The following is a 27,998-nucleotide window of genomic DNA, read 5'->3' as shown; positions in this document are numbered from 1 at the left end:
TGGTGGCAACACCTCTCTATATAACCACAGGGGGTGTTGCTAGTCTTCGACCTAGAGAAGAGATTTTGATTCAAAATGACTAAAGTGAAAAAGGAAGTGATCAGAGGACTAAATATTTCAAGTGGATGGCAGAACCTCAGAATTATGACCCAGCTTCTTTTCTTTTTTTTAAAGATTTATTTATGCATACAAGAGCTGGGGTACAGGCCAGAGATGCAGTGGGTGGGGGGCAGTGAGAGGCTTCACCAGAGACAGACTGGGGAGCAGAACAGCCAGACTGAGTGAAATACACTGCTGAAGGGAGCAGCGGGAAAGACAGGAGAGGAGTGCTGTGCCATGTGGGTTGCTTCCTGGCCAGCCAGGGATTGAACTTGCGCTGCAGAGGCTGCTGATTGCTTCATAGTGCGGTGCTTAACCCCTTGCACCACCAGGGAGTTCCTTACCCAGCTTATTTTCTCCAAGCCGAGAGAAACTAATTCCAATGCTGTAAACACACATCTTCACTAACATATTGGCAGGCAATTCTGGGCGAGTGGCAGAGTAAACATGGTCCTGAAAGACTGGCACAGTCACACAGGAGCAGTCCATGAGGCCACAAGGTAATCTGCTGGTTCACTGATCTTGGACTGGCATTCCCCTTCTGGGTGTTTCCCCCTTTCACACCCATCCTTTGCTGGAATACCCAAACATCCTGGCACAGGGGCCAAGATCTTTCCCAGAGGGTTCTCCTATAGAGTTAATCAAACCCTTTGCTGACTTAATGTCCTGAAGGTTCCCCACCAGCGGCCCCCTTCACCCCACATTACTTCAAGGAATCTGAAACCCAAACATCTTAATTAACTGGTAGATGGCAGGAAGTTGTTGAGTATTATAAAATTCTTGGAAAGTTTTCACTGTTTTTTTTTAAAGATTTATTTTATTTATGCATACAAGAGCTGGGGCATACGCCAGAGATGCAGGAGGGTGAGAGAATTCAGCAGAGACAGAGTGGGGAGCAGAACAGGTGGATCTACTGAAATAACCTGGTGAGAGGAGCAGCAGGGGTACAGGAGAGGTCTGCTGTGCCAAACCTTAGCCGGGGATCAAACTAGCACTGCAGTGGCTGCTGATAGCTTCACAGAGGTGAGACTTAATCCCTTGTGCCACCAGGGAGGTCCAAAAGGCCTCTCTTTTATCCACCTACCTCCTGTCCTCTCCTTTGCTCCATGGCAGCAAATCCTACCAGGGGTAGGGATATGGGCACAAAAGGGGAGGGCCCAATGAGGCATTTTTTTCCAGTTAGGACTGAGCTCATGGGCAGACAGGATGAGGTGTGGTGAGGGTGTATCTCAGAATCCATAACTCTGAATGTAGTTTGGGGATTGCAGGAGAGGGGGGGTACTGCTATCCTCTAATTCCAGACTTGAGCAGGAAAGTGTGAAATGGCAGTGGGAGTGAGAGGTTACTGGGGCTACTTAATACTCAGGAGCAAGAAAAGTATTGAGGGCATGCCCCAGGGCCACTCAGGTCCTCACAGGCTGGTGGTGAGTCCCCAGTGGGGAGGAGACAGGAAGTTGCGACTTCCTCCCTGCCTTTAGCCTCAAGGTCACTGGCTGTTGCAATGAATTCCGACCTGTGTTTTAGTTGGCACTGTTCCTGGGGCAAGGTGGTAATAGCTGCTCAGCACCCTGCTCCCTCCCACCATAAATACCCCCAAATTTTTCTTTGAAATGATCTTCATTCACACAAATAGCAACAGTGCTTTCCACATCTATTATCTCATTTCAGCACACCAATCCTGTAGAGACTTATCTGAAAACATTAAGGACACTGAGGTGCAGGAGAGTCAATTACCTGACACCGCCACACTGCTAATGAATAGCAAGTCTGGGATCGCAACACCTCTGCACATGCGCACATGCTCACACCCCCCCATTCTGATTTCTGCCTCTATGTCCCCTCCCACATCCCTTTCTCCAAGCCCCATAGAATTACTACAGAAAAGGGGGGCCCTGCACATAGTAGTAGAGGGGTCTCCAGTTGATTCGTGTTATCCCTGTAATGACCCTCTCTCCCTGGGGTGGAGACTTGGGGCCTCCCTCCATAGGATGATTCCTTCTTCCCCAGGCTCCCCTCCACAACTAGGCCACTCTGCTTTATGGGAACTGGAGGTAAATATTAAGAGTTTAGACAGGTCCAAGTCAGAGGTGAATAATGAATGCATGAATATGTGCTCTTGGCAGGAAGGGGAAGCAGGAGTGGAAGAGGACCAGGCAGGGCCCACTGAGAGCTGCTTTCTTCTCTGGGGGAGAAGGCATTGTGGTAAAAAGCTGAGCCCCAAGCCAGGAAAGCTTGAAGGCAGAGAGCTTTGAAATTGTAGTCAGGAGGGATAGACGTTAACACTGAATGTTCAAAAATAGGATCAGTGGGGGGACAGAAAAGTGAAAGATGTGTGAGAACTCATCTCTCAGGAACAGCCACCTCAAAGAAATGCAAGCTAGGTTTTGGTCAAGGGGCAGTAGGAAGGTCAGTGCTATGGGGACTCCCCAGGTTCCCGTCTTCACGTCTCCCTGTTTCTCTCCCGACCAGCATCCTTCACTGGATCCATGTTTGAATGTTATAAGCTGCATTCCCCTTTCTTGGTGGCTTCTGCACGCTGCCTAACGCCCCCTGGTGCAATCTTCCTCCCTCCACTCCTTATAGCACTGGGTCTCCACAGACCAGGCTACAGATGCTGAAACACATGCCAGTGTTTTCTAGCTCTGGTTTTGTAGGCTGAGGAGCTACGGGGGAGTAGAGGACTGTGGCTTGGAAGGGCCTCTTCTGGCTCACCTATCCAGACTTGGCAAACTTTCTGCCTCCAGATCGCCCTGTCTGTGAGAACATTCCTACCCTCACAAATTCCATAATGGATGAGAAAGCCCTTTGTAAAGGTCAAATGCTGATGGATAAGAATGACAGCAAATGTAGGGTGCTGGCTGCACCCTCAAATCTGCCTCCTGACCCCTCTTCTCATCTTACCCCGTGGGTTCTAGCAAAAATGAGCATGAATGCCAGAAATTACACAACTCTAGACTCTCTCCTTTTCCCCTCCCCACACACCAGTGTAAGGTATCAACCAGAAATAGGAAATAAACCAAAACAAGAACTGAAACCAGGGCCTCCCCTGGTGGTGCAGCGGTTGAGCGCTGGGCTGTGAAGCTGCCTGCAGCCTCTGCAGTGCTGGTTCCATTCCCGGCCATCGGCGAGGGTCCCACATGGCGCGCAGACCTCTCTTGCCGCCCGCTGCTCCCCTCAGCAGTGTACTTCGGTCCTTCTGCCTGCTCTGTTCCCTGCTCTGGCGAATTCTCTCACCCTCCTGCACTTCTGACTGTACCCAGTGCTTGTATAAATAAATAAATCTTAAAAAAACAAAACAAAACCTGAAACCAACTGAGCCATGCATCTGCAAAGGGAACTGTTTTTGGAAAGGTTACCCCAGGCTCTGACATGGGACAGGGCAGAGTGGAGGCTGAACCTGAAAATGAGTGACATTGGGGACAGGCTAACAGGAGCTGTGCCAAAAGGGAGAAGAGGGGGTGACTGGCTGATGCAAATTCTGAGCAAGGCACACAAGTGAGAACAAATAAGTTTTCTAATATTGGCATCCCTAACAGCCACTGGAACCTGACTTCGTGCCTCTTCATTTCTATCCTTGTATTTGTGAACATCAATGACATGAAAGTCGGCAGCTGTTTCTTTTGTTAGTGCCCCCCTTCCGTGAGGCATCTGTCCTTCCTGTGAGAGGAAAGGCCCCTTTTGGAGCAACACAGCTCACTGCCCAGCTCTCCCCTTGCCCACACCCTCAGGACTCGCAGACCAGTAAGAGACAGCAATTCATGGGGTTTTAGGTCTTTAATTTTCTGTGCCTTATTCTTTTTTAAAAAACAAATTGGCAAAAAATGTCTGGGGCTGGTGGACAACTAGGGCCTATTGAAAAACCCCCAAAATGCACATTGAGGTTTCAGGTCATGGTTGTTGAGGTGGGGGTGAGGTCAGGGTTTGCAGAGATCTCCCAGTTCACCCCAAGACTTTTTTTCCAAATGGCTGGGGAAGAGGACAGAATAAGTCCTCCCTTATTGTAGATGAGGGGAGAAGTCATTGCTCCCCCCATCTCTCAAGTTCTTCAGTGAAATAGAGAGATTTTGCTCTCTGCTTCGTATAGTCTTCTTAAAAATATAAAACACGTGCAGTTGGCTTTGGTACAAAAAAGAAAAAAAAAAACATTCTGGTCCCTGTGGGTTTCTCCCTCACCCCCTCCCCCCAATAAACCATTATGGCCACCTCAACCTCTATTCCATCAACTCTAGGAAACCAGGTGATTTTCCTGGTGTTTCCAGGGAGGAGAGAGAGGAGAGAACAGCAGTAGGAGTTGAGGAGCGTGGAGAGAGCGACATGCCCCTGTCCGCAGTCCTTCCTGAGGGGGCAGTAGGGTCCTGTGGCTGCAGCCTTCCCGCAAAGACAGATGTTGCTAGGGAGGGGAGGGGTGTCAAGGCTAGAACCCAGCAGCTGCATGGTTAAGCCTCAGTAAACCCCAGTAGTGTTAAAGGACAAGGCCCCCTGGTCCGTATGGCTTGGTTCCCATGTCCCTGGTGCTCTAAATCTCTCCTCTTCCTCCATAACTAATAAACAATAAATAAATAAATTTCCCTAAAGTAGAGGGAAAGAGGCATGAAAAATTGGCATCTGTGGTGTAGCTTCTGGATGCCACCAGGGGGCACTGTAGCCTAATTCCCCCAGTATGCTAAATGGCCCCAGGTATCCAAGGATCCCAAGAGCTGGCAAGGACAATCAGCAGTTCTTTTAAATGTTCCCTCAGCATTGGCAGAATGGAGTCCCCAAGGTTTGCCTCCCCCTGTAATGTTCTTCTGGAGGGACACAGGGCAGGGGGCGAGGGGGCCCCCTTAGCTCTCTGAAGCTACAGGCTCCCCGTCTCGACTCTCAGTTTCTTCCGGGATGTCCTGCATTCGGCTGAAGTCTGAAGGAAGATGGGGCAAAGTTAGTCAGTAAACAGAGGCTCCCTTCTTAACCCCAACTGGGGCAATTGCATCCCTACACTAATGGGCGGAGGAGCTCTGAGAGCTGCGAGATAGCAGAGGTCTGTGAATTCTTGGGCGAAAGAAAACAGGTGTCAACTAAGCAAGTAACAGACCCGCACCTAGGTACCCTGTCCATTTTGTCAGTATATGAAGGCACAAGATTAATAAAATGCCTAATGTTTTATAATTGTTGTATGAAGTCACAACAACTTTTAGTTACTTTCAGTTACCTAAACCAATTAGAAGAACTTGAAATACCTGAAAGTTTTATACTTAGAAATTGATTGCTGTGTCCCTCTCAAGAGCTACCCCAGACCTCAGGAGTCTGTTGAGCCATTCTAAATATTCTTGTGTCCCAGGATACACGCGTATTTGTAAACCACAGCCCCAAGGCCTCACCCAGGCCTGCACCCCACTTCTAGTCCACGTCTCCACCAGGGTCTCACCTCGTGGACTATGGGGTGGAGAGAGTCGGCTGCTACCTTCTTCCTCACTACCCGTGTCGGGGTCACTGCTGTCCTGCAGCCGCTCCTCTGGGCTGCCCAGCTCCTGTCTGTCTCGATCCTCAAAGGGTCGATGGATGGAACGCATAGTCACAGGCAGGTCTAGGCGGTCATGACCTCGGCTGGACTGCAGATGGCAGGCAGGGGAAGCAGTAGGTTGGGGAACAAGTAGTGTGAAGCTTGCAGGCCCTGCTCAGCTGGGGGCAGTGGGCACTGCTGGATCCCAAGACTCAACTCTCTCTACTTGGACTCACCAAGGAGTCACCTTCAGTAGATCAATCACCAACAGGTTTCTGTCTGCACCCACCAAAATTTTTCGGTTCTCCAACCAGTATGCTAACTAACTCATCAAGTCTGCTGCCCAATTTTATCTGGGCTCAAATCCCCAACTGCTTTCAGGTTCTCCCCTTATGTCCACCCCAGGTCAGTTCACTAATCCAAGCCCCCCTTACCTGTGGGGGGGTGAAACTCAAGTACAAGGCATCGCCTGCAGGGAGGCTACGACGCCGAGGGTCCAGAGGCCTGCGGGCCCAGGGGGCCTCAGCAGCTGGGAGGGGTTCTGTCTGGCCCAAGGCGGCCAGCTGCCGGCGCGCCTCTTCAGCTTCCCGCTCCAGCAGAGCCCGGGCCTGTTCACTCTCCCGGAGCCGGGCTTCCAGGCTGCCAGCCTCCGTGGCCCTCTCTTCACCCAGCCGCCGGCATCGCCGCAGCTCTTCCTGCAATAGTGCGTGTTGCCGCTGCAGTAACGCCAGTTCTGTGGCCTGCTTTTCGGGAGCCATTGGGATAACTCTGCCAGCCTCTCCATCCCGAGAGTTGGTTCGGGACAGCTTCTCACGCCGCTCGGGGCCCTCAGGGAGTCGGGCTTCCATCAAAGTGTCCTGCTGGGCCACAGCTGCCTGGGAGTGGAAAGGGGACAGGTGGGTATATCAGAACCCCAGTTTCTTCTACTCCTCACCCTTAGTCCCCAGGGCCCAGGTCATGATTCCCAGAAAGGTTAAAATGGGGGAATGTGTAGAAAGGCTTGTTAGGATGACTGCTCCCCCAAAGGACAGCTCTAGTCTCTTTCTGGGACCTCCCGTTACCTATTGCAGCCTTTGCCCCACTGACCTGTAGGCCATGTAGAAGTCCATAGAGATTGACCAACCGCTGTAATGCTTCCTAAGGACAGAGGAGAGAGTGGGAACAGGGCCCAAGCTTCAGGGTGGGAGAACTGACTAGAAATTGAGTAAGTGTGGGAGTGGAGACAATAAGACTCCAGATATTCTGAAATGTAGATTCTCCCCCACAAAGCTCCAAGTTTAAGTCTAACTTCTCAGCCTCCCTTCAGTTTCCTGTACCACCAAATGCCCGTCTCACCTCCTGTGGAGATCGCAGCTGATTTCCATTTCGATCCTGTAGGAATGGATAAGGATGGGGAGTCAGCAGGCACATGAGTCCCTGCAGCTCCATTCCCAGGACTATACTGTCCCTGACCCACTCTCTAGCCAAGTCCTGACATCTCTTGAGAACCTACCTTTTGGCTGGAGTCTGAGTCAGCTCTGCAAAGTTCAATTGAGCCATTGAAGGTTCTGGCCTCACCATCTGTTGAGAAGCAGAGGTCTGAGTTCACTCCCAGGGACATGGCATGACTTGGTCCCTGCTACTCCCCCATTCTCTTTAACCCCTGCCACCCACTACCTTTGTCTCCCTTCGACACTCACTGGCAGTGACCCCAGGACTCATGTTACCACCGCTGTCAGGTTCCACAGACAGGGCTGGTTCCCGGGAGGTGAGCAGCAGTTCCACTCCAGGCCCCACCAGCAGGTCTTTCAGGCCCTCCACTGCGGGAAGAGAGGAGGGGATGAGGACAGGAGCAACACAGAAACTGTGGGGTACGGGAGGGTTGCCATTCATTCCAAATAGGGAGCATTCAGGCCTCCAGGCCAGTGCCCTTGCACAAGCACTGGGTCTCACTCACACTACCGCCTATGAGGCCAAGGTACATTAGAGGAGCCTGAAAGGTGTTTAACAGGAGCAAGAACTAAGCCCCTTGCCCTGCCCTTTGAGCACAGGGTACGGAAGAGGTACTCAGGGGAGTTTATGGACTATGGGGTCTATGTGCATCCAGGTCTAATCACGTGTCTACATTCTGTGATGGTGAGTGGATGAGTCACGACTCTTCCCTAGAGGTCCCTCACCCTCACGGATGGCATCCTGCAGCAGCCGCTCGCCACGAGGAGACTCAAGGGACTCGGAGCGGAAGAGGCCCCTGGGCAGGGTAGGTAGGGGCATCCCACTGCCGCCATCCTCTTCCACCTGGAAATGGGTCATCTCGGCAAACAGCCCGACCTTCTCTTGCAGCAGCTCCACCAGTGCCCGGTCTTTCTGTTGCAGCTCCACTGTGGATAAGAACAGATGAGCATACGGGAGGGCCAGAGGCACCCAGCAGAGCCAGAAATGGGAGGCCAATCCTAGAGGTTAGGGGCTGAGGGTGGGCAGTGAGGAAGGACTTAATTTTGGGGTTTTTTTTGGTCATGTATGAAAAGAAGCTTTTTTGGGAGAAAGTAACATAAACACTCTTGTTTTAAAAACTAAAGGAGGGGCCTCCCTGGTGGCACAGGGGTTAAAGACAGAGCTATCAAGCTATCACCAGCCACCGCAGCATGAGTTCAATGCCCAGCCAGAGAGCTACCCACTGGCACAGACCTCTCCTGTCTCACCCGCTAGCTGCTCCCCTCAGCAGTGTATTTCTGTACATCTGCCTGTTCTGCTCCCCACTATTCTGCTCCACTCTGTCTCTGGTGAATCCTCTTACCCCCCTGCACTCTGGCCTACACCCCAGTTCTATGAATAAATAAATAAATATCTTAAAAAAAAAAAAAAAAAAAAACCAAAACCTAAGGTAAAATTTGTGACACCAAGTCCACCAGTTTTCATTTTCCGACCTTCCTTTACTTAGGGAATTTGTGCAAGTTTTATCTGGGCACATGACTGCCCAGCTAGACTACATTTCCTAGCCTAACTTGCTGTTAGATATTGCCATGTGACTAAATTATATAGCCAATGGATGCTCACAAGGGTATAAAATCTCCTTGTTCCTTTACTCCCCATTAGCTGGACTACAGAGATGTGATAGTGGGAGCCAGAGCAGCTGCTTTGTAAATCTTCGTGAGACGGGAAACCTTCATGTTGAAGATGGCAAAGCTGTACCATTACCCTGTACTCCCCCTTTCTGGACTGTTATGTGGCAAGAAATCATCTTCTACTTTATTTAAGCAATTGATTTTTGTTGTTCTTTCCGTATAGCAATTAGATTATACTCTAATATAAAGTCCTATAGTAAAAAATTAAGTCTCAACTTGGTCATCCTAGTTCCCCTTCATAGGTAGCTAAGTAATAATACTTTTCTAGATATGACACATATACATACTTGACACACAAAATACATACAGCATATACCTAGTCCCATTATTTTCACACCAAAGGTAGCAGATACTTTATATTGTTTTAATTCCTGCTCTTCTGACTTAATATATTCTGGTTATAGATCTATATCAGTCCTCATAGTGCCATCTCATTTTTTAAAAGTTTTATATCATCCCATTTCAGATGCATCAAATTATTTAATGAGCTCTGTGGGTGGACTTACTCTTGATTCGCCGCAGGTAAGCCTCATCCTCTGTCTCAATCAGGGGGAAGTCCTCCCTGGATGGGCATCTGGAGAGAGACCAGTTTGGGTTGGAGAAAGAAGCCAGGTGACAGACCAGGAATCAGCCTTTCCTCCTCCTAGAGAGGCTTCCCTGGTAAGAGTTAATCAGCAACTTGCCCTGGTTTCATTCCCCCTTGACCCTGGCTTTTTCTTAGCATTGACCATGTGCGTTTCTGGTGTGCACGGCCCCCTCCAGGAGGAAAGACAGCACAGCACAGGCTTAGGCAGCAACCCAAATGGGCTCAAGTCTGGGCTCCACTATTTTCCAGGGGGTAACCTCTTATTTCCTCATCTGAAAAGTGAGGGTAATACCTTCATCACAGGTCTGTGGGTAGGATTGAAGGAAACAATGTGGGGACCCCTGGTGGTACAAGGGGTTAAGTCCCAGCACCATGAAGCTATCCACAGCTACTGCAGCACAAGTTTGAGCCCTGACGAGGGAGCTACTCACATGGTGCAGCAGACCTTTCCTGCCTTGCCTGCTGTGCCCCTCAGCAGTATATTTTAGTAGATCCACCTGTTCTGCTCCCTACTCTGTCTCTGGTGAATCCTCTCACCTCCCTGTACCTCTGGTCTGTACCCCAGTTCTTGTATGCATAAATAAATCTTTTTTAAAAAAGGAAACAATGTAACTATGCTTTGAAACACACAATACATCAATTTCAATGAATAATATTAATTATAATTTTCACAATTACAAATATTAATACTGCTAATAAGTAGGTGGCTCTATATCTATTATCAATGAGGCTGGTAAATCGTCCCTAGAACAGGCAATTTCGCACTTCCATGTGCATTTCTGAAAAATACGTTCAGAAGTCTAAATTGCAAGGGAAAAAAAGGTGAGTTTACATATACAAAGTGAAGAAGAGTTCATTTCCTGAAGTAGAAAAAAATCATAAACATCCCAACTGAAATTCTGGAGACATAATCTTCAAGAACCCATTTTTAATGCTGCACGCACACTTGGCCTTTCCTCTCACAACACACAAGTGCCTGCCTCAGTCCTGCCATGTGTATCACAGGAGTTGCAGACATGAGCACACTGAACCATCTCCTTGCTTCTGTTGGATGGGGTTTGTTTCTGAGACTTCTCTGGAGTCCAGTGTCAATGCCTTCATTATCGATACTCTCTTTCATTTATTTTTAGAAAATAAAGGTAAAATGAAATACAGAGTATAAGTAACAGCCACTACCTAGGAGAACAAAATGTTAATGCAGCTGAAATTGCTGCCAGCAGGGGTGCCTGTGTGACAGAGCTCAAAGTATTCCTCTGCTTGTCAACTGATGCTGCCTTGGAAAGTTGGCTGAGTTGTTGTTCTTGTGTAAAACAAAACTTTGTAGGATATAAGGATTCACAAGGCCTTTCCTACGTGGGCCTCCTTGCCTCTCCCTGAGCCTCTGTCTCACCTTCAAACACTTGGCAGTTCCCAGGGAGTGCTGAGGCCAGGGCCCCACGCTGCAGTTACCCCGAGCCCATGCACATACTCACATGCGCACACTCTGCTGAATGACGCGGATCCAAGTGCTCCGGTCATCTCGGGAGGCCGTGTGGACCTCGTACATCTCAGGGGGGGCTGCACTGATCAGAAACATCCCTTTCTCCTGGTTGGCGATGTCCCGTACAATAAGATTCTGCAGGGATACCACTGAGGGCTTGTCCTGCCAGTCAGAGGAAAGGAAGGATTAAGCCTGGGCATCCTGATGCTCGGCTACTTCAGTCTTCAATCTTGGAACACCCAAAGGACTGAAAAGTCAATGGACAATTTACAAGCCCAGGCTTCGGTACATGCCCAAGAGGACATAAATTCATATATGACCCTTGGCAATTTAAGATTTACTTCTGTCATCTGCAAAAACAAGGTAAGAATGTACAGGTGTTTGTACACAGTATTTGCTACTCTTATTTCTTCTTCTCATTTCATATAGTGGTTACGGTAATAGTTGTTTGACTCTGGAGGATTCTAGGGCTCTTTGGGCTTGTGTAGGAAAGCAAGAAAGGCTTGTAACACATTTGTGCTGTGGAAGAAGCAGCAGGAAGGTCTCACCAGGGCAGGAAAGATGTATTTCTGGTCCTTCTCCTGGAGAAACACCAACACATCTGTCATCAGCAGCATCAGCACATCTAGCAAGGGGACAAAGACAGGAGAACAGATAGCATTAGAAGGTCGGTCTGACTGGCAATCTCCTCATTCTAAGAACCAGGCCTACTCTGTTAGTTAGGGCTCCTAATTCCCCTCTTTCTGGCCTTTCTTCTCACTGGCTGCTTCCTCTGCCTTCCAGACCTCTTACCACCCAATTCTTCCAGCTCAGAAATGGGGTTGGGGGCGGAGGGCGGGAGATGCCTGTGCTAGCAGATAAAAGAATCTTGGGCTCTAAGAAACCATAAGGGATCACCTGAAGCCTTTGGAGAAAACCCTCTTTACCCAACTGATGCATGTTCCTTAACATAGTGTCTACAGACACCTACATGTCCACTGCTGGGCTTTAGGGGTCTACAAACCCTCTCTGGCTGCATAAGCAATTTTACACAGTAGTATAGCACACATGTGTATTTTTCTATGTGAAAGGGTCAGAATTCTAGAAAGTAAAAAGGCTTCCCCAAACAGAAAGGGCCATCATTTTTCCAGCTTTCCTCTTGCTGTCTAACAATGAAGAATGTAAGACCTTTTTGGACACCTGGCCTACACTGCCGTGCCTCAGCACCTGCCCAGCATTTTGTGCTTGGCAGAGGGCAAAAGTTGGGTTCCTCAGGCATCTCCCATGGCTGAAGCACCCACCTCCTTCAACACCAGCAGGGCCTCCTCCCCTCCCCTTTCCACCTCACCTGTGAGGTTCTCAGACCCTACGAGGGCCTGTCCTTTAAGTCTGAGGGGGAACAAATGTCAATTCCATAAAAGTTGGATGTCACAGTCAAGAAAGATACTCACCCTTCATCTTCAGCTTACTAAACTGTGAGCACACAGAAGGGGAGGTTTTTTGCTAAATGCTTCAGAAATAAAGCTCTCCAGCCTTGCTATTTTTAACCCCCCATGGTTTATATTCTTAGCTGCTGCGTGGGAGGGATGGGAAGGAGAGAAAGGATGAAGAAAAGTGGCTGAGGAAGACTGTAACCCCCAAGCCCATGGAATGGGCATTTCATAACTTGGGTACAGAGGCTCAGGCAGGCTCTGGCCTCAGGTGGCACAATTTACTCTGTCTCTCATTCTTTTCTCTCAAAGTCCAGGCCTGACATTCTCTTGCCTTGATTTAGGTAGCAAAGACTGCCGGTGCAGTCCAGGAATAAAGTCTGGGAATGGGTCTTGGATTATGGGTACCCCAACTTGCCCCGTCTGCTCCTTTCTCTTCTCCAGCCTGCTTGTCCTTCACTGGGCTTAGCACCCTCCTCTGAGCCTTCCAGAATATCGCCCCAAAACTCCTGCCTGTTGTCCAAGATTCCAACTGACAGAACCAACTGCCCCGAATATGACCTCTAGCTAACTCTGCAGGCAAGCAAGGACCAAAGTAATGAATACATACTTGTACAGAAGTCTTTGTTTGCCATGAAGTGAAAGCCAGAATCTAGATTTTTGCTGCAACAGAACCCAAAATTAGATCCGACTCCCAACTCTTGCCTGACCGGCCAAGTTGACCACTGACCTTTGAAGCGCCCAGCTGCTGTCTTCCAGAGCAGGCAACCATCATGGATAAGCTTGCGCCGTAGAAGCTCTTCCCGGCCAAAGGGGCCTTTACTAGGCACTGGGGTCTGGGCCCGAGGGTCCATGCGGTTGTAGATCTCCTGCAGGCGGGCCCCTTTCTCCAGCTCATGCACATCCTGGTCCACGTTGGACAGCAACTCCTTCACCAGCCCCAGTGCTGCCGTCAGGTCGTGGCGTTCTTCCTCAATTCCTGGCACCGGGGGTCCGTTCACATGAGAGCTGGCTCAGCCAGCTTCACTCCAACCCCGGCTCCCTTGTCTCTTGACCACACCTTGGGAGCCTGCCCAGGACGCCACATCTGACCCTATCCCTTCCCTTGGTGTCCCCGAGCCTTTCTCCTCCCGGGTGGTCCTCTCCTGCCCACCCTCTGGGGTATCCCCTCACCGTGGGAATGCTGCAGGATGCGGTTGATGAGTACCGGGTACTTGGTGATGCGCTGGGTCACCAGCAGGATGCACTCCTGGACCCCATGCCGCTTCAGCACAGCAGAGCGGGTCACCTTCTGCAAGCGAATCAGTGGGACTTAGGGTTGGAGTGGGGCAGGGGAGGGCAAGGAAAAGAGTGCCTGACAGGCTTAGGGCTTGGAGTCTGACCTCTGAGGCAGCCCCAACTCATGCTGACTTAGCTGACTGCATCTGGAAAACGGAGTAACATGCCACAGGCTTACCGTGAAGATCAAGGACTAGGAGGGAAGGGCACTCACTCGACCACCATGAGGGCTTACTGGTGACAAGATCCATAGGTGAATGGTGAACGCTAGCCCCCTGGTAGGTGTGGCACATACACTCCCCGGTGAATGCAGCTCTAAGTGTGGGTCCTGAGAGGTTTGCTCACCCGGATGAACTGTTGGAAGCGTTTGTCCCGGGCATATAGCTCCTTATAAAGCTTTAAGGCTTTGGTGTGGCGGCTACAGAACTCCGAGTAGGTCTTACGCATCTGCTCAGCACTGGGACCAGAGAACTAGAAGTTGGGGGAACAAGGCTGGGTCAGCATATCCCCCAAAGCCTCACCCTGCCCCCTGGACACCCTCAAGACTCCCACCAGACCAGCCAGTTTCCTGCCTCTCCAGCTTTCCCTGGAGGCAAGAAACACGCAATCCAGTGACACTGCATGGGTCCTGCCTTTTCTTACCTGGTTAATGAGCAGGTCCCCCAAGCGATGGATGACAAAGTTTCGGGTGCTGCCAGGGCACAGGGCTTGCCGTCGGCGTTCTAACAGCTGGCTCAGGAAGCGCGTGTGGATGTCACTGAGCTCATCCACACAGGGGAACAGACCCTGGACCAGCCCGGGCTCCAGCTGTAGCTCTTCCAGCATCCCCGTGCGGAAGAGGTGGGTCATGATCTTCAGTGTCCGCACATGGTGCAATTCTGTCTGGATCAGCTCTGCGGGGAGAGTGAGACAATTGGCCTCTATTTTGGGGTGGCTGCATTAGGTGGGGACCCTCAGGGCTCATCTGAGCTGCTAAGATCCCTTCCAGACTAATGTTCTGCGTCATGATCATCTTGGATCAATTTCCTATCAGTTTTTTTTTTTAATAGTTTTTTTTTTTATAGAGGCATGTTTTTATTCATTTATTATATTTGTTTGTTTGTTTTGTTTATACATGCACTGGGTATAGTCAGAAGCGCAGGAGGGTGAGAGAATTCACCAGAGCCAGAGTGGGGAGCAGAGCAGGCAGAAGGACCGAAGTACACTGCTGAGGGGAGCAGCGGGTGGCAGGAGAGGTCTGCGCACCATGTGGGATCCTCCTCCGCTGGCCGGGGAGCAGCCGGGGATCGAACCGGCGCCGCAGAGGCCACAGGCAGCTTCGCAACCCAGCGCTCAACCGCTGCGCCACCGGGGAGGCCCAATTTCCTATCAGTTTTTACCTTTATGTCTAGCCACCTCAAGATATAAGTTGTGTTAGCACAATAATAGGTGTCCTCCTCATGTCTAGGTTTCCCAGAGTCCCCAGCACAGTCTGGGCATGAAGGAGTCAGAGAATAAAGACTAAGAACTGATTTGAAAAAAGGGATGGGGACTCCCTGGTGGCACACGGAGTTAAGACGCAGCACTATGAAGCTGTCCACAGCTTCTGCAGCACGAGTTCGATCCCTGCCAGGGAGCTACCCACATGGCACAGCAGACCTCTCCTGACTCGCCCACTACTCCCCTCAGCAGTGTATTTCAGTCAGTCTGCCTGTTCTGCTCCCCACTCTGTCTCTGGTGAATCCTCTCACCCCCACACCCCTGTGCCCCAGTTTTTGTATGCATAAATAAATAAATCTTAAAAAAAAAAAAAGAGGTCAGTAGGGTATATGGGAGACAGTCTTTCAAGGTAGGGGTTGGCAGAAGAAGGGCACAGAGAAACAGAATGTAGAGAAGGAACAGAATGGATAGCCCTGGTGGCTCACCGTAAATGACGTCCTGCTGCTTCATCACCTCCTTTTTGTGTTGCTGTAGGAAGCTGTTGTCCACAGCAAGGCTCCACGAGTCAGCCGCAAAGTCCTTCTCATCCATCTCAAAGTCACTCATCAGCTTATTGTATATAACCTCTGCGCCTGAACATAGCGAGGGAAACTACTCAGAGCCTGATTCTCTTCCCGGGACCCTGGGCCCTTCCTAGATTACTTCCCACCCTCCATCCTGGGCCTGCTCCCACCAGCCACTCATTCCACAGTCCCCCCAGGTGCAGGCACGGTCACCTTCGTCGATGAGGGACTCCACCGATAGGGTTCGGTTGCGCATGTTGAGGGAGTCTGTGGACTGGGAGAGGATCCGGCGCAGCCCCAAGGGAGACTCATCATTGAAGTGTCTGAGGGCAGGGGAGACTGGCTGCATCATCCCGACCCAGGCCAGATATCCCTTCCCTGGGGAGACCCAAGCCTGGGATCTGAGAGGCAGTCACTGAGTTCTCCTTACCTGTAGTCTGTAATTCTGAACTCAGGGACAGGAAGGCCCTCCCAGCCTCCCTAGTCACCACAGCCTGGCTTTCCCTCCCCTAGCAGAGGCTCACCCAGCAATGTTGGTGGTGGAAACACTCTTGGCTAAAGACAAAGAGGAGCGGCCTCGGCGGGAGCCAAGCAGGGACTGCCGGAAGCTGTCCGAGGGGTAGATGGCAGAGCTAGGCCGCTCCCGGGTGGTAGCTGTGGGGGGGACACCGAGCATGCAAACATCACACCTGGTGCCTTCCCAGGATTCAGGCTCCCAGGCTTCTCACCTAGAAATGAGACATCCTCTCCCATTCACGCTTAGCCTTCCTCTCTAGTCCAGGAATGATAACAGTGAAGCCACTTTATATTTGTACAATGCTTTTAATGTATACAAAGCGCTTTTCTACCTTGTCTCTTCTTTAAAATACGCCTATGAGGATGGGCCTCCCCGGTGGCGCAGCGGTTGAGCGCTGGGTTGTGAAGCTGCCCGCAGCCTCCACAGCGCTGGTTCGATCCCCAGCTGCTCCCCGGCCACCGGAGGAGGGTCCCACATGGCGCTCAGACCTCTCCTGCCGCCCGCTGCTCCCCTCAGCAGTGTGCTTCGGTCCTTCTGCCTGCTCTGCTCCCCACTCTGGCTCTGGTGAATTCTCTCACCCTCCCGCGCTTCTGACTGTACCCAATGCTTGTATAAATAAATAAATACATCTTAAAAAAAAAAAAGAAAAATAAGTTTAACAAAAAAAATAAATAAAAATAAAAAGATACAAACTAGTATTTAAAAAAAAAAAATACGCCTATGAGGAAACCGGAGCTCAGAAAATGTTACAAACTTGTCTGGAGCCACACCCCAGCCTGTGGCTGGCCAAGCACTCGGCACTCTAAGCACCAAGCTCTTTTTATTACATTGTAGCCAATACATCCATGCACAGTGTGAATGAATGATAAAAACACAGGGTGAGGCCAGGCCCAGATGGCCAGCCACCTCAAGCCCTCCGCCCCATTGGAACTCTCCTGCCCTGCCTCTAATCCCAGGAGTCTGGACATGCCCAGGGCCCACCAGCCAACAGAAGGGAGGAAGGTGCTCTGCCAAGGATGACCTCAAGGGGGCAGCAGAGCTTAGGGTTGAGGCTGGGGTCCTGAGACCCTTGGAGGGGCTACTCATACTCACTCTTACTGCGAAGTGAAACAGACTGCAAGGCAGTGTTGTTCTTGATCAAGGCGGCTTTCTGTTGCTGTGAAACAGGGCAAGGGAGAGATATCAAGAACAGTGTCACCTAGGGGTGACCTCCTTGGGCATGGGACAGGAACTGGGCAGCTGGCCTCCTTGGGGAAAAGCTGGCACCATAGCTAAGGGCATCAGGGCGGCTGAGCCCAAAGCTGGTGTCTCCAGCAGTAGTCTAGCCCAGGAGGGGCTTGAGGCCTGGGGTGGAGGTTCTGGGCTGCCCCCTGGTGAGGAGAGGGGTTGAGGAACACAGGGGGAGAAATGAATGGAAGAGGCATGAGGGCACCACACACTCACTACCCTCTCCCCCCAGCCCTCTGCCCTCCCTGCCATCTCACCTTCTGCTTGACCTTGGTGCAGTTGGCGAGGGTGTCTTTACAGCGGTTGTGGATAGTCACATTGCAAGCTGGGAGGGTGGGGTAGAGAGGGTGAAGGGAGGGCAGGTGGTACAGGAGGGGATACACCCACATGCAGACACCATCTCCCCCTGCACGTCGTCTCAGAAACTCTGCCCCCAGCCCGAACTTCTCAACCATCACCATTCCCAGTCCCTCTCCTCCCACCTCCCCTTCCTGACTTCAGTTAAGCAATTAGGAGGGGTGGCCAATCCTGACTCCAAGGTGACCTGAGGGGTAGACTAGAGGGAAGATGGGGTTTACTGGCTGCCAAAGATGAGCTCAAGAAACACAAAGGTGGTTAGAACGACAGATGGAAAAGCGGACGCCCACGGAGAAGATGGCACAGGAGCAGCTGGGATGGGGGCTTGGGGCAGGGGGGAATCACATTCCTTGGGCATCTTGTGAACCCCCTACAATCACTTGAGACTAACAACTCTCTGTGGCAGATTGAAATAGCCTCACTTTACAGATGAGGGAGGAAGCTGTCCTCCAGAGGTCAAACCATGGCTAGAGGCCAGAGCTAGTGGGAGAGCTGGGATTTAGATTCAGAAAGGCTGGTGGCTCTTTCTGTTGAGCCACATGTGTGCCCAGACTCTGGTCAGGCCTAACAAGGGGGAAAGCTGGTGGAGTGGCAGCACGGGGGCCAGTCCTGCCCCTCCTGCAAGCCTGCTGCTTGCTTATTGTGCTGCTCAGCAGGGCCTGCTCGGTTTGCAACTCCTCTCAGTGTGCCTTCTCCCTTCCAGGCCCGGGGAGTCCTGTTCCCCAACTAAGGCAAACCCACAGATCCCACACTCCATCTGCTTCTCCCCCATCACCCACCCCACCTTGGCATGGGGAGGAGAGGAAAGGAGAGGCGAGAAGCAGTCAAGCCTCGGCACCGGGACCACTGCTGTCCCTTTCCCCACAGGCCTTCAGGCCTCGGTCCTCTCCAGCTCCCCGCCCCCGTACAACACCGGAAACTCTGCTAACTCCTTCAGACAATACCCAGCACCAAGTTCACTTCCACAAATACAAGGCCAGTAGGGTGGGGCAGAGGGACAGACAGAAGTGGGGGCTGGGACTGCCCTTACCCCCTGGAGCTCCCAGAGGGTGGGAGCTCCTGCCCCCAGCACCTAGTGTCTCTGGATCGAACCTCCGCTTTCCACCTGCTCTCAAAATAGCGCTTGCTGCCCGCCTCCCTGGTTCCCCTGGCAACAACTTCCGGATTGGGAATTTTGTCAGCTCTCTAGAGGAATCTAGATTGGGGTTCCCTCCTCATAACTCTAAGTTGAGCAGTGAGGAACCAGGGAGGCCTCACAGGTTCCTTCTGGGGGTTCCTTCCACAAGTTCCATAGGGAATTAGTGGCTGGAGTTTCTGTTCTACTTTTCAATGACATGTCACACCTTTAAACCTGCTCTAATCAGAAGCAGCTCTTTGCCACCAACTTGGGGTGGGGGGGGGTGGTGTGGAAGACAGAGCAGAAGTCCTCTGTGTAGGGATCCTGGAAAGGAAGAATTCCTTGCTTATGCTTTCTAAATATAGGGCTCCCCCACTCAGATCTGGGTAAAGATCGGAAGTTTGAACCCCTGGACCCTGACACACACATTCCTGGCTGTTCCCCTTTTATTCTCTGTGTCTCAGTCAGACTAGAAATTCAAGACCAAAGGTCCAATTCCCATCCTCTGCTTCAAACTGCAGAGATTTAGAGACTGAAGAGATTTCAGGCTCCACCGAGTCAATACAAAGTGGGGGCAGAGGACTCTGAAGTCTACCCAAGACAGGCAGAACCAGTTGCAAAGCCAGCATCTTTATCCCATCTATCTCCCCCAACATTCCTCTTCCTTCTCCAATTAGTTCCCCTAGCCCTCAACAGCTGTTCAAGGAGTTGGGGGATACCCAGTGGACGACAGCTGCAAGGGGAACCATCCCAGCCAGCCACCCCTCCCCCAATTCCCAAACAGCCCCATTTACGGCATATTCTGAGAGCCACCAGCCCTGGAAGCAGGGGATCAAGTCTTTGGCCCTGGCATTTGGGCCTGACTAGGGTTCTAAGAGGAGAGTGACCTTGATGGATTCAGGGCAGAAAGGACAAATGGAAAGATCAGGCTCAGCAGGCACAGTCAGAGTGACATTCAGGGTGCAAACAACTCACTTGGGCAGATGAGCGCTTCCTTGGCTGTGATGCTCTTGTTACAGGCATAGCACATGGTCATGCCCGAAACAGAGATGGTGGTGAAGAGGTGCCCATTGGTGTAGCGGGCATCCTTGGCTTCCTTCATCTTCTCCTTTTCCCGGGTCTGTGGAAGGGGTGAGAGAGACAGGAAGTGAGGCTGGAAGAAGTCAGTGTGTCCGAGGTGACCAGAGACAGCAGAGGGGGGCTGGAAAGACACCACCTCCTAAAGTAGAGCCTGCACAGGGGGTCGGCAGTGGCTAGAGCAGCTCTCTGGACCTCAGTGGCCTCTGACCTACCTGGACCCTGCGGCTGGGCTGCCTCCTGTTGCCGCTCATCTCCCTGGATCTAGACCTCACCTCGGCGTCCTCACTCCACCTCCCAGCCCGGGCTCTGCTCGCCCCCTGAGCTGCTGTACTCTCTTCTCTGTGCCGGGAGGAAGATGCGCAGTGAGGAGGGGAGAGCAGGAGAAGCAGAGGATGCCAGCTCACCAGCGCTTTAACATCTATGGGAGTTAGCTCCTCTTATAACCATGACAACCAGTGCTGGTGCCACTGTCTCCCCGCTGTCACAGTGGGGGGTAGGAGATCCCCTTATTAGATTGGCTGAAGGGGGCAGAATACCTCCACTTCTACCCCCACCCTCTAGGGCGGGAGCCTCAACCTGTAACTCTTCCACATACACCCAGCCAGGGGAGCAAAGCCCCTCCCTCTCCAGGAGGCAGCTTGCCCCCACCAGCCCAGCTTCCAGGCTGAAGGAGCTTGGTTTTGCTCTAGGTCACTCCTCCTCTCTGGGGTGTTTAAGGAAAGCAGTTCAGCTGCTGGGTGTCTCCGTCTCAGTCGTGGCAGGAAGTCCCTCCTGCAGTCTAACTCGCACCCCTCTCATACCCTGCAAAACCTAGGATCGCTCCCTCTATTCCTCCTCCTCCACTTCGTCTCTCCCATCCTAGGACGTCCTTTCTGGCATCTACCCTTCAGCCTCCAGCTGCAGTATCAGTTCTTCTGGTCTCTGTAGAGGCGGGGCCCAGCACACGTGCTTTCTCAAAAGCCCAGAGCTGCCATTTTCATCTCAGCTCCTCTCCGCTTTGCCCCTCACCTCTGCAGGTCAAGACATCTCTGATGCCTTCTCTGTCCCTCTTCAAGCGTCCCCAAAGCCTGAGGAGGTGAGAAGATGGGAGTCCATTTTCCCACCTATCCCTGCCCCTTCCTCTCTGGTCACCTGAGACCCCTGGGCTTTCCCTATACTCTTAGAGGACGGACAGCAGGAAGACTGGACAAGCCCACACCCCTCCCGCCTCTCAGAAACCAAGAAGTAGAAGCCAAAGAACTGAGACTGAGGGGATGAGCCCCAAGTTAGAGGACACTGGCTGGGGCCCTGGACAGAGCTGGAACTCGGGGGAGTGTTCAGTGTGGCCCCAGTTCTGATTCTCAGCTCCAGTCACATAGCCTTCAAGGGGGAAAGGGGAAGCTGCACTGGTCAGGTGTTGAGGGCAGAAGAGGGCAGAAAAGGGAAGTGTGGAGGCGCTGAGTCAACAGCACTGGGGTCAGAGGGCACTAGACCGCAAGAACACTAGGGTCTCAGGGTCCCCTGTGGCCCAGGATCCACCTCTCCTGCCTCCCTCAGAAGTTCTAGGTTTGTCTCAAGATGACTGGTGCCTGGAGGTCTCAGGCCACTCACCTCCCCACCATCTATTTTTCTCTTCTCTTTTTCCTCCCACTTCCTGGTCTCCTTCCCATGTCCTCCCGACTCATGGTCTCCCTCCTCCACCTCAGCCTCCCTTTCTACAAGCTTTCCTACTGCCCTAGGCCTCTCTCTCCCTCCTCCTGGCTGAAGACAACTCCTCCCCCACCAAGGCCTTGTTAAGGAAGTTCCAACCTCTAGCCTCTGACTCTAGCCTCCAATCTTCCAGGATCCCTTTTTTTATTCTGGTCTATCTACTTGCAGAAAAGAGTAGAAAACACTCTCTTTTATCTAAATTCTGTCCATCTTGCTCCACATTCTAGCTCTTTAGTTCTAATGCTCCCCTTCTGAATAACCACCTTATAGGGCCTCAAAGACAAAGTCCAAACATTTCACTGCCACCCCCTTCTCTTCTTGCCTGCCTCCCAGCCTTCTGTGACACAAATAAAAAATTGAGGATTATTACATTTGAATAAAAAGCAAGCACACAGGTAAACATGAAAACTTACATTAAGAAAGAACATGGGGGGCCTCCCCCGGTGGCGCAGGGGTTGAGTGCTGGGTTGCAAAGCTGCCCGCAGCCTCTGCAGCGCTCCGGGCCACTGGAGGAGGGTCCCACTTGGCGCGCAGACCTCTCCTGCCGCCCACTGCTCCCCTCAGCAGTGTACTTCGGTCCTTCTGCCTGTTCTGCTCCCTGCTCTGGCTCTGGTGAATTCTCTCACCCTCCCGCGCTTCTGACTGTACCCCAGTGCTTGTATACATAAATAAATAAATCTTTAAAAAAAAAAACAAAAAACATGGGGCTGCCCTGGTGGGCATCACAAGGGGTTAAGTCCCCTTGTGAAGCTATCAGCAGCCACTGCAGCACTAGCACAAAGTTTGATTCCCAGTTCAATCTCCGGCCTGGAAGCTGACCCACATGGCACAGCAGACCTCTCTTGTCTCACCCGTTGCTCCCCTCAACAGTGTATTTCAGTCAGTCTGCCTGTTCTGCTCCCCACTCTGTCTCTGGTGAATCCTCTCACACACACACCCCACACCTCTGGCCTGCACCCCAACTCTTGTACGCATAAATAAATAAATGTTTAAAAAATGAATATAATTATATATATAAAATATTAAATAAATAAATAAAATAAAAAGAACGTGTCTGGATTAGGGTCTACTCCAGAGTGGGTGGTGCTGCCCAACAGCTACAACTCCCCTTCCCAGATGACCTCTGCTCTCAGGGAGCACTCACCTGAGAGGGGAAGGAGAGAGGACTGAGGCAGCCCCTTCAGCCCCTTCTCTCTGGCATCAATGCCCCACAGACCATCCTGGTACTCTGAGCCTAGCCTCCTCCGCCTTGGACACTCACCCTCTCTTCTAGAGACCCCCTCTCTAGGGGGGCCAGCAGCGGGCAGCAGGCCCAACAGCAGCACATCCCAACACGGGAGCTGCCCAGCAGCAAGCGGCCCCAGCACTGCCTAGTGCTATTGTCCCAGTGGCAGTCTGCGCCCTCCCCTGGGCTCAGGCTCGGCTGGTGCCTGCCCCGGAGTGGAGTAAATGGGCTTGTTTGGTTCTTTGTCCTCTCTTCCAGGTATTCTTAAGATAATCACATCACTTGCCCATTGACAGCCCCACCAGCCCCATCAGTCCAAGGAAAAGGGCCTATTACCCCACAATCTGCCAAACCTGGTCCCAACACTTAGAGGCCTTTCCGGCTCAGTTAATCTGCTGTCCAGTGTCTAGGGTCATGCTAGCTCATACACCCTTCTGGAAGTCTTTCTTGCTGCACAGCCCGTCTACTCCACCACCAACCACATCAAGGGTGCCGGGAACAAAACACGTGAGAGACTCAAAACACGCTTGGAAGGGCCTCCCTGGTGGCGCAGCGGTTGAGCGCTGGGTTGTGAAGCTTCGCGCAGCCTCTGCAGCACAGGTTTGATCCCTGGCCCCCAGGCGAGGGTCCCACATGGCACCGCAGACCTCTCCTGCCGCCCGCTGCTCCCCTCAGCAGTATACTTCGTCACTCTGCCTGTTCTGTTCCCCCCTCTGACTGGTGAATTCTCTTACCCTCCCGCGCTTCTGACTGTACCCAGTGCTTGTATAAATAAATAGATAAATCTTTAAAATATAAATAAATAAAACCTGTGCTTCTTCCACCGTAGACCTTCCTTAAAAAAAAAAAATGCTTGGAAATGAAGGGGAAGGAAGGATGGCTGAAGGATGATGGATGGACACCAAGACATGGGGTCCCAGTGGTACCCTTGTCCCTGCTCCAAGGAGGCCTTCTTCCTTATCAGAGCTTCTGAGTCTTTAATTGCTCATATTTTGCATTTCTCCCACCCCTCCTCTCTACTTCCTCTGAGCTTTCCTCTGGTCATCAGAAAAAGGCCAACCCAGAACCTTCTCCTCATTAGTCATCTCAGATCTTGGTCACTTTGGGGAAAGAGATGGGGTGAACAGCAGAGGGCATTGTGCTTGGCGGTTCAAAAGTCTAAAGGTAGAGGCTGTCTCCCCTTTTCCAAACGCTGTTGCCCAGGCTGAGAAGAGGCAAACAGCGAAGGGCATGAAGGACAAGGCAATGCCCAAGCCCGGCTTCCTGTGCTCCCTCTGTAAGCGAGGCCTGCGTTTCCAGGTGTCCCTGCTCCTCTGTCAGGTACATGTAAACCAAGAGCTCTGTGAGAATTGTGGGATGCTCACAATCACCTCTGCTCCAGCTTCCCCTTCCCCAAAATGGCGAGATCTGTCTGGTGACCAGGAGCCCCTGGACTGCAGGGGTGCAAGTCACATGTTGTGAGGGGCCCTGAATCCTGGGGGATGAGTTACAGGGCTGAGGTATGAGAAGGTGGAATGCTTCTGGCCAGGGGTGGAGAAGAGGGCTGGGCACAGCCTTGGGGAGGCGAGGCTACTTTTTGGGCTTCCAGGGACAAGATGAAGGCAGGAGGCGGAGGAGAAGGCAGCTAAACGGAAACACAAAAGCCAAAGCCAAAAACAACACAAAAAGACATCGCTGCACACACAAAGGCACTTAATAAATGCTTGTTTAATGAATGAAGATGAGACACTGGACAATAGGGGAGGCACATCTGTGAGGCAGAAGAGGGGCACTAAGGGCCACAGGAAATAAAATCTGGCTAGAGACCCTGAGACCCAAGCATCCATCCTGGAGCTCAGCCTGCCCCCCACGGGCCACACCTGTCGGGTCAGGAGAGAGACAGGCAGAGAGGGAGGGGGGAGTGATGCAAACAGACGGGCATTTGTGCAAGTGAACAATAGCTGTGCCAGGACTCCCTGCCCTCCTGGCACAGGGCAGGCCGGCTGAGTTGGGAGGGGGACAGCTGCTCCCCCTACCGTCCCCCAAGGAGACATAAACAATCCCAGAAGGGTCCAGCCAGCAATTTCAGTCTTTTTCTCTTAGCTCTGGGAGGCCTGACCAGTCTGCTCACTCAGGCTCCTAGATGATACTTCAGACCCCAGACGGAAGCAAAGAATGGATCTATTTCCTACTCTCCAAGGAGCATGAGCCCCCTACTTCAGTGACCGATCCAAACCGTAAACCAGAGTGTCTGGGGGCTGACACACACACACACACACACACACACACACACACACACACCCCACATGCAAGCATGAAACTCATCTGCTCCCTCCCTGATCCCAAGGTCATGGTTCCAGGGAAGCCAGAGGGACTGAGATCAGACCCCTCTTTCAATTCTTTGGGGAGCCTTAGCCAAGTCTTTCTCTTGACACCCTCCCCCCAAGTCCCTTAGTGACTTCCTTAAGCTTCATTCCTGTCCCCCAGGCTCCCTTCCCTTCTCCTTCTCCCAATCCTGCCTTCTCCCTTCCCCCTCAGCTCTTTCCCTAACCTCCGGGACCCCTAGAATTTTTTCTTACGCCCCTTAAATGCTTCAGTCTCTTGGGAGACCCCCAGTTCCTCAACTTGCCTCCAAAACTGCCAGCCCTCACACCTCCCACCTGGTTCCCCCAGCCCTACTCTCCGGATCCACTCCTAGTCCTGCACACAAAGCCAGCCACCTCTCCACTATTCAGAACAAAGAAAGAGTCTCTCCCTCTCTTCCCCAGTCCACCTGCCCACCACACTCCAGCGCAGGGGTCCTAGAGATTTTAAGGGGACCCCTGGTCTCCAGAGCCATTCCTGGATCTCTGGACCCTATGGCTCTTAGACAGGAAAGGACCCTTTTGTTCTGAGTCTGGGGGAGGAGGGAGGGAAGCACAGGAGGCTAAAGAGAGAAAGAGGGACCTATGGGGTTTGGGACTTGAGGAGGTAGGAAGTAGAGCAGAGAGAATTGAGGGGGTGGAGAAGTGAAGACAGCCTGGAAGAATAGAAACAGAGTGAAAAGAAAAAGGAAGCTTGGGGAGTGGGAGCTCCCGAGAAAGATGCTATGAGGGTGGGAAGGAGAAAGGGGCAGGTGCGACCTTAAATTTCTCCTTCTATCAGGAGGTGCCGGCAGGAAGGCAAAGACTGGCAGAGGGGTATGGTATGGAGTGGTTAGCTCTGACCCCCCAAATAGGTAGCAGGGGAGACCATCTTCTACAAATAATCTCATTTCCAGCAGCCCCCCTCTACTTCCCACCACAGTATAAAAAGAAAGGAGACAGCTGGTGTGCTTGGGGGAGGGGGAAGAGGGGATCCAGGGTTTGTTGGCTAAGAACCAACTCCCCTCTTCTGTAACCACAGCTTTCCGGAGGTGGCCCTCCCCTTCCGACCAGCCCAAACTGACAACCACCCTCCTCCAGTGGCCTCTTTGCCCTCTCCGATCCACCCACTCAGCCCCCCCACGCAGCACCCTAGCCAGATGCCTAACCTCCTCACCCCACCCCCAACGCGGCCATCCTCAAGATAGGCAGAGACAAGCTCTGGGTTCTAGTCCCTCCGGTGACAAAAAAAAACAAAAAAGCAGCAAGAAGACCCAGGTATCTGCCCCCGCCCCCTCCCCAGTGCTTCCAATAATGGAAAAAGGATCCAGTAACTACCCTCCCAGAACACCTCTCCACATCCCCCTCCAGGTCTGATTCCCCACCCTAGGCTCCCCCATGGCTTTCCTTTTTAGGGTGGAACCAAATTTCCGTGGTTTCAAAAAACCACTCCGCCCCCCTTGGCTCTCCTCCAGGGTCTCCGCAGCTCAAACGGTTGAAAAATAAACAGACTTTCCGTGCTGTGGCCAGGCCTGGCACTGGGCTGAGTAGAGCCTGTCTGCCACCCCACTGTTCCACCACTTCAGCCACCTCTCCCCTGGCCCTGTTTGTTTTAGGTCCCACTCCAATCCCGGGTTGCTTTCCTGTTAGCAGAATCTTATCCCAACCCCCCCTAAGAAAAAAGTTCCAGGATGGAACCTCTCCCAAGTTAGCCTCCCGGCGGGTAGTCAGACTAGGAGCTAGGAGGGAAGTGCAGGGAGGGATTCCATTATTTCTGAAGGTTCCAGAGGGGCACTGCCAGAAGCTGTAAGTCAGCATAGGTTGGGGGCGGGGAGCCCAGGACCAGGCAGGGGCTAGGAGGGGAGCCAGAGATGAAACCACCATTAGGCCGGTCCTGGCCTTTCTGATAATGGGTACTGTGTGCTGCCTGCAAGCACGACCCTCCTCCCAGCTCTCACTCTCCACCCACCAGTCTGCTTCTTCAATTCCTGGGGTACGGGGTGTGGAGAGGTCACTGCCTCTGGGAGTGGGTCTGGGTACAATGACAGGGATAAAGGATACTTGGGAAGGAGAGGCCAGAGGTCATGCTGGGGATGGGAGGACGATGATAATTACACACCAAGACTCCTGAAATGATAGGTGAAGGTGTCCCAAGAAGAGACAGGAGAAGGGGGGGGCAGGAGGACAGTGCCCAGTGGGTCAGCCTAAAGATCCCTGTTCGGGAGAACAAGGACCTTGGGAGCTGCCGGGGCACCGAGATGAGGGACCGGTGTTCCGGGACCCCCAGGGGTACTCAGCACCCCAGGGGTGGAGGAAAGGCTCTCAACTACACAAAGGCCTCTGTTCCCTTCACCTGAGCTTGATGGCTTGGGGGGAAATCAGGCGTCCAGAGCCCAGTCACCCGCCCACCGGAGGCGAGAACTGAATCACAGCTGGAAAGTCCATTTGCGACGAGAGGAGGAGCTGACTTTTGTTTCGGCGGGGCGCGGTGACGGCGGGAGGAAACCGGGAAACCACCCCCTCCAGCCCCGCCGCCGGATGGAGGGACAAAGGGGGACCAACCCGGCCCGCGACCGCCGGGTGGGGGGCGCCGGGAGCAGCCCGGTGGGGCCCGGGCCGGAGAGCCACGCCGCCCCCACCCCCGCTCCGCCTCCCGCTCCCGCGCCATCCCTTACCCGGGCAACTTTCTTTCCGGGGGCCCAAAACGCCCGGTCCCGCCCGGATCCGAGGCGACCACCCTCAGGTCCACTCTCTGGGGATCGGGGCGCGGAACCCGGGCGGAGCCGGAGGTGCGGGTCTCACCGACGGCCCCCCAGCCCCCTCCCCACGCGCCCAGTCCCCACCCACCCACCACCCGTCCCGCCGCCTTCCCGCCCGACGCTCCGCCCGATTTTGGCGCCCAGAAAGCAGGGGAACAGATGGGGGGCGCCCGGGGGACGGCGGGCGGAGGGAGAGGAGTGCGGAGCCCACCTTGCTCGCCAGTTCTTTGCTCCGGTCGATCCGCGCCCGCGTGAGGGATTCGATCCGAGACATAATCCGAACGGGGGAGCC

At 52.6% G+C, this 27,998-nt stretch overlaps 1 protein-coding gene across 7 annotated transcripts; it reads right to left on the bottom strand.

The window, feature by feature from the left end:
- Window positions 1–4,922: 4,922 nt before the first annotated feature.
- Window positions 4,923–27,980, bottom strand: ARHGEF2 (Rho/Rac guanine nucleotide exchange factor 2; the record flags this gene model as incomplete). Of its 7 annotated transcripts, none has more annotated exons than XM_084242644.1 (22): window positions 4,923–4,996; window positions 5,504–5,687; window positions 6,013–6,449; window positions 6,661–6,715; window positions 6,914–6,949; window positions 7,071–7,138; window positions 7,258–7,377; window positions 7,735–7,935; window positions 9,186–9,253; window positions 10,738–10,907; window positions 11,294–11,370; window positions 12,885–13,133; window positions 13,328–13,445; window positions 13,778–13,903; window positions 14,075–14,325; window positions 15,337–15,483; window positions 15,628–15,737; window positions 15,939–16,068; window positions 17,024–17,087; window positions 17,416–17,483; window positions 19,608–19,752; window positions 27,918–27,980. In XM_084242644.1, 22 exons carry the CDS (start codon window positions 27,978–27,980, stop codon window positions 4,923–4,925), a joined length of 2,961 nt encoding a protein of 986 aa, XP_084098770.1. The 7 variants fall into 7 exon arrangements, with proteins under 7 accessions (XP_084098770.1, XP_084098769.1, XP_084098771.1 ...); XM_084242643.1 differs by having other exon boundaries at window positions 6,013–6,453; window positions 6,665–6,715; XM_084242645.1 differs by having other exon boundaries at window positions 6,013–6,453; window positions 6,665–6,715; window positions 15,337–15,477.
- Between the last annotated feature and the right edge of the window lie 18 nt (window positions 27,981–27,998).

This window comes from Talpa europaea, assembly GCF_964194135.1.
Source record: "Talpa europaea genome assembly, chromosome: 9".
NCBI classification, from domain to species: Eukaryota; Metazoa; Chordata; class Mammalia; order Eulipotyphla; family Talpidae; genus Talpa; species Talpa europaea.
This window is presented reverse-complemented; position numbering and strand designations above follow the sequence as displayed.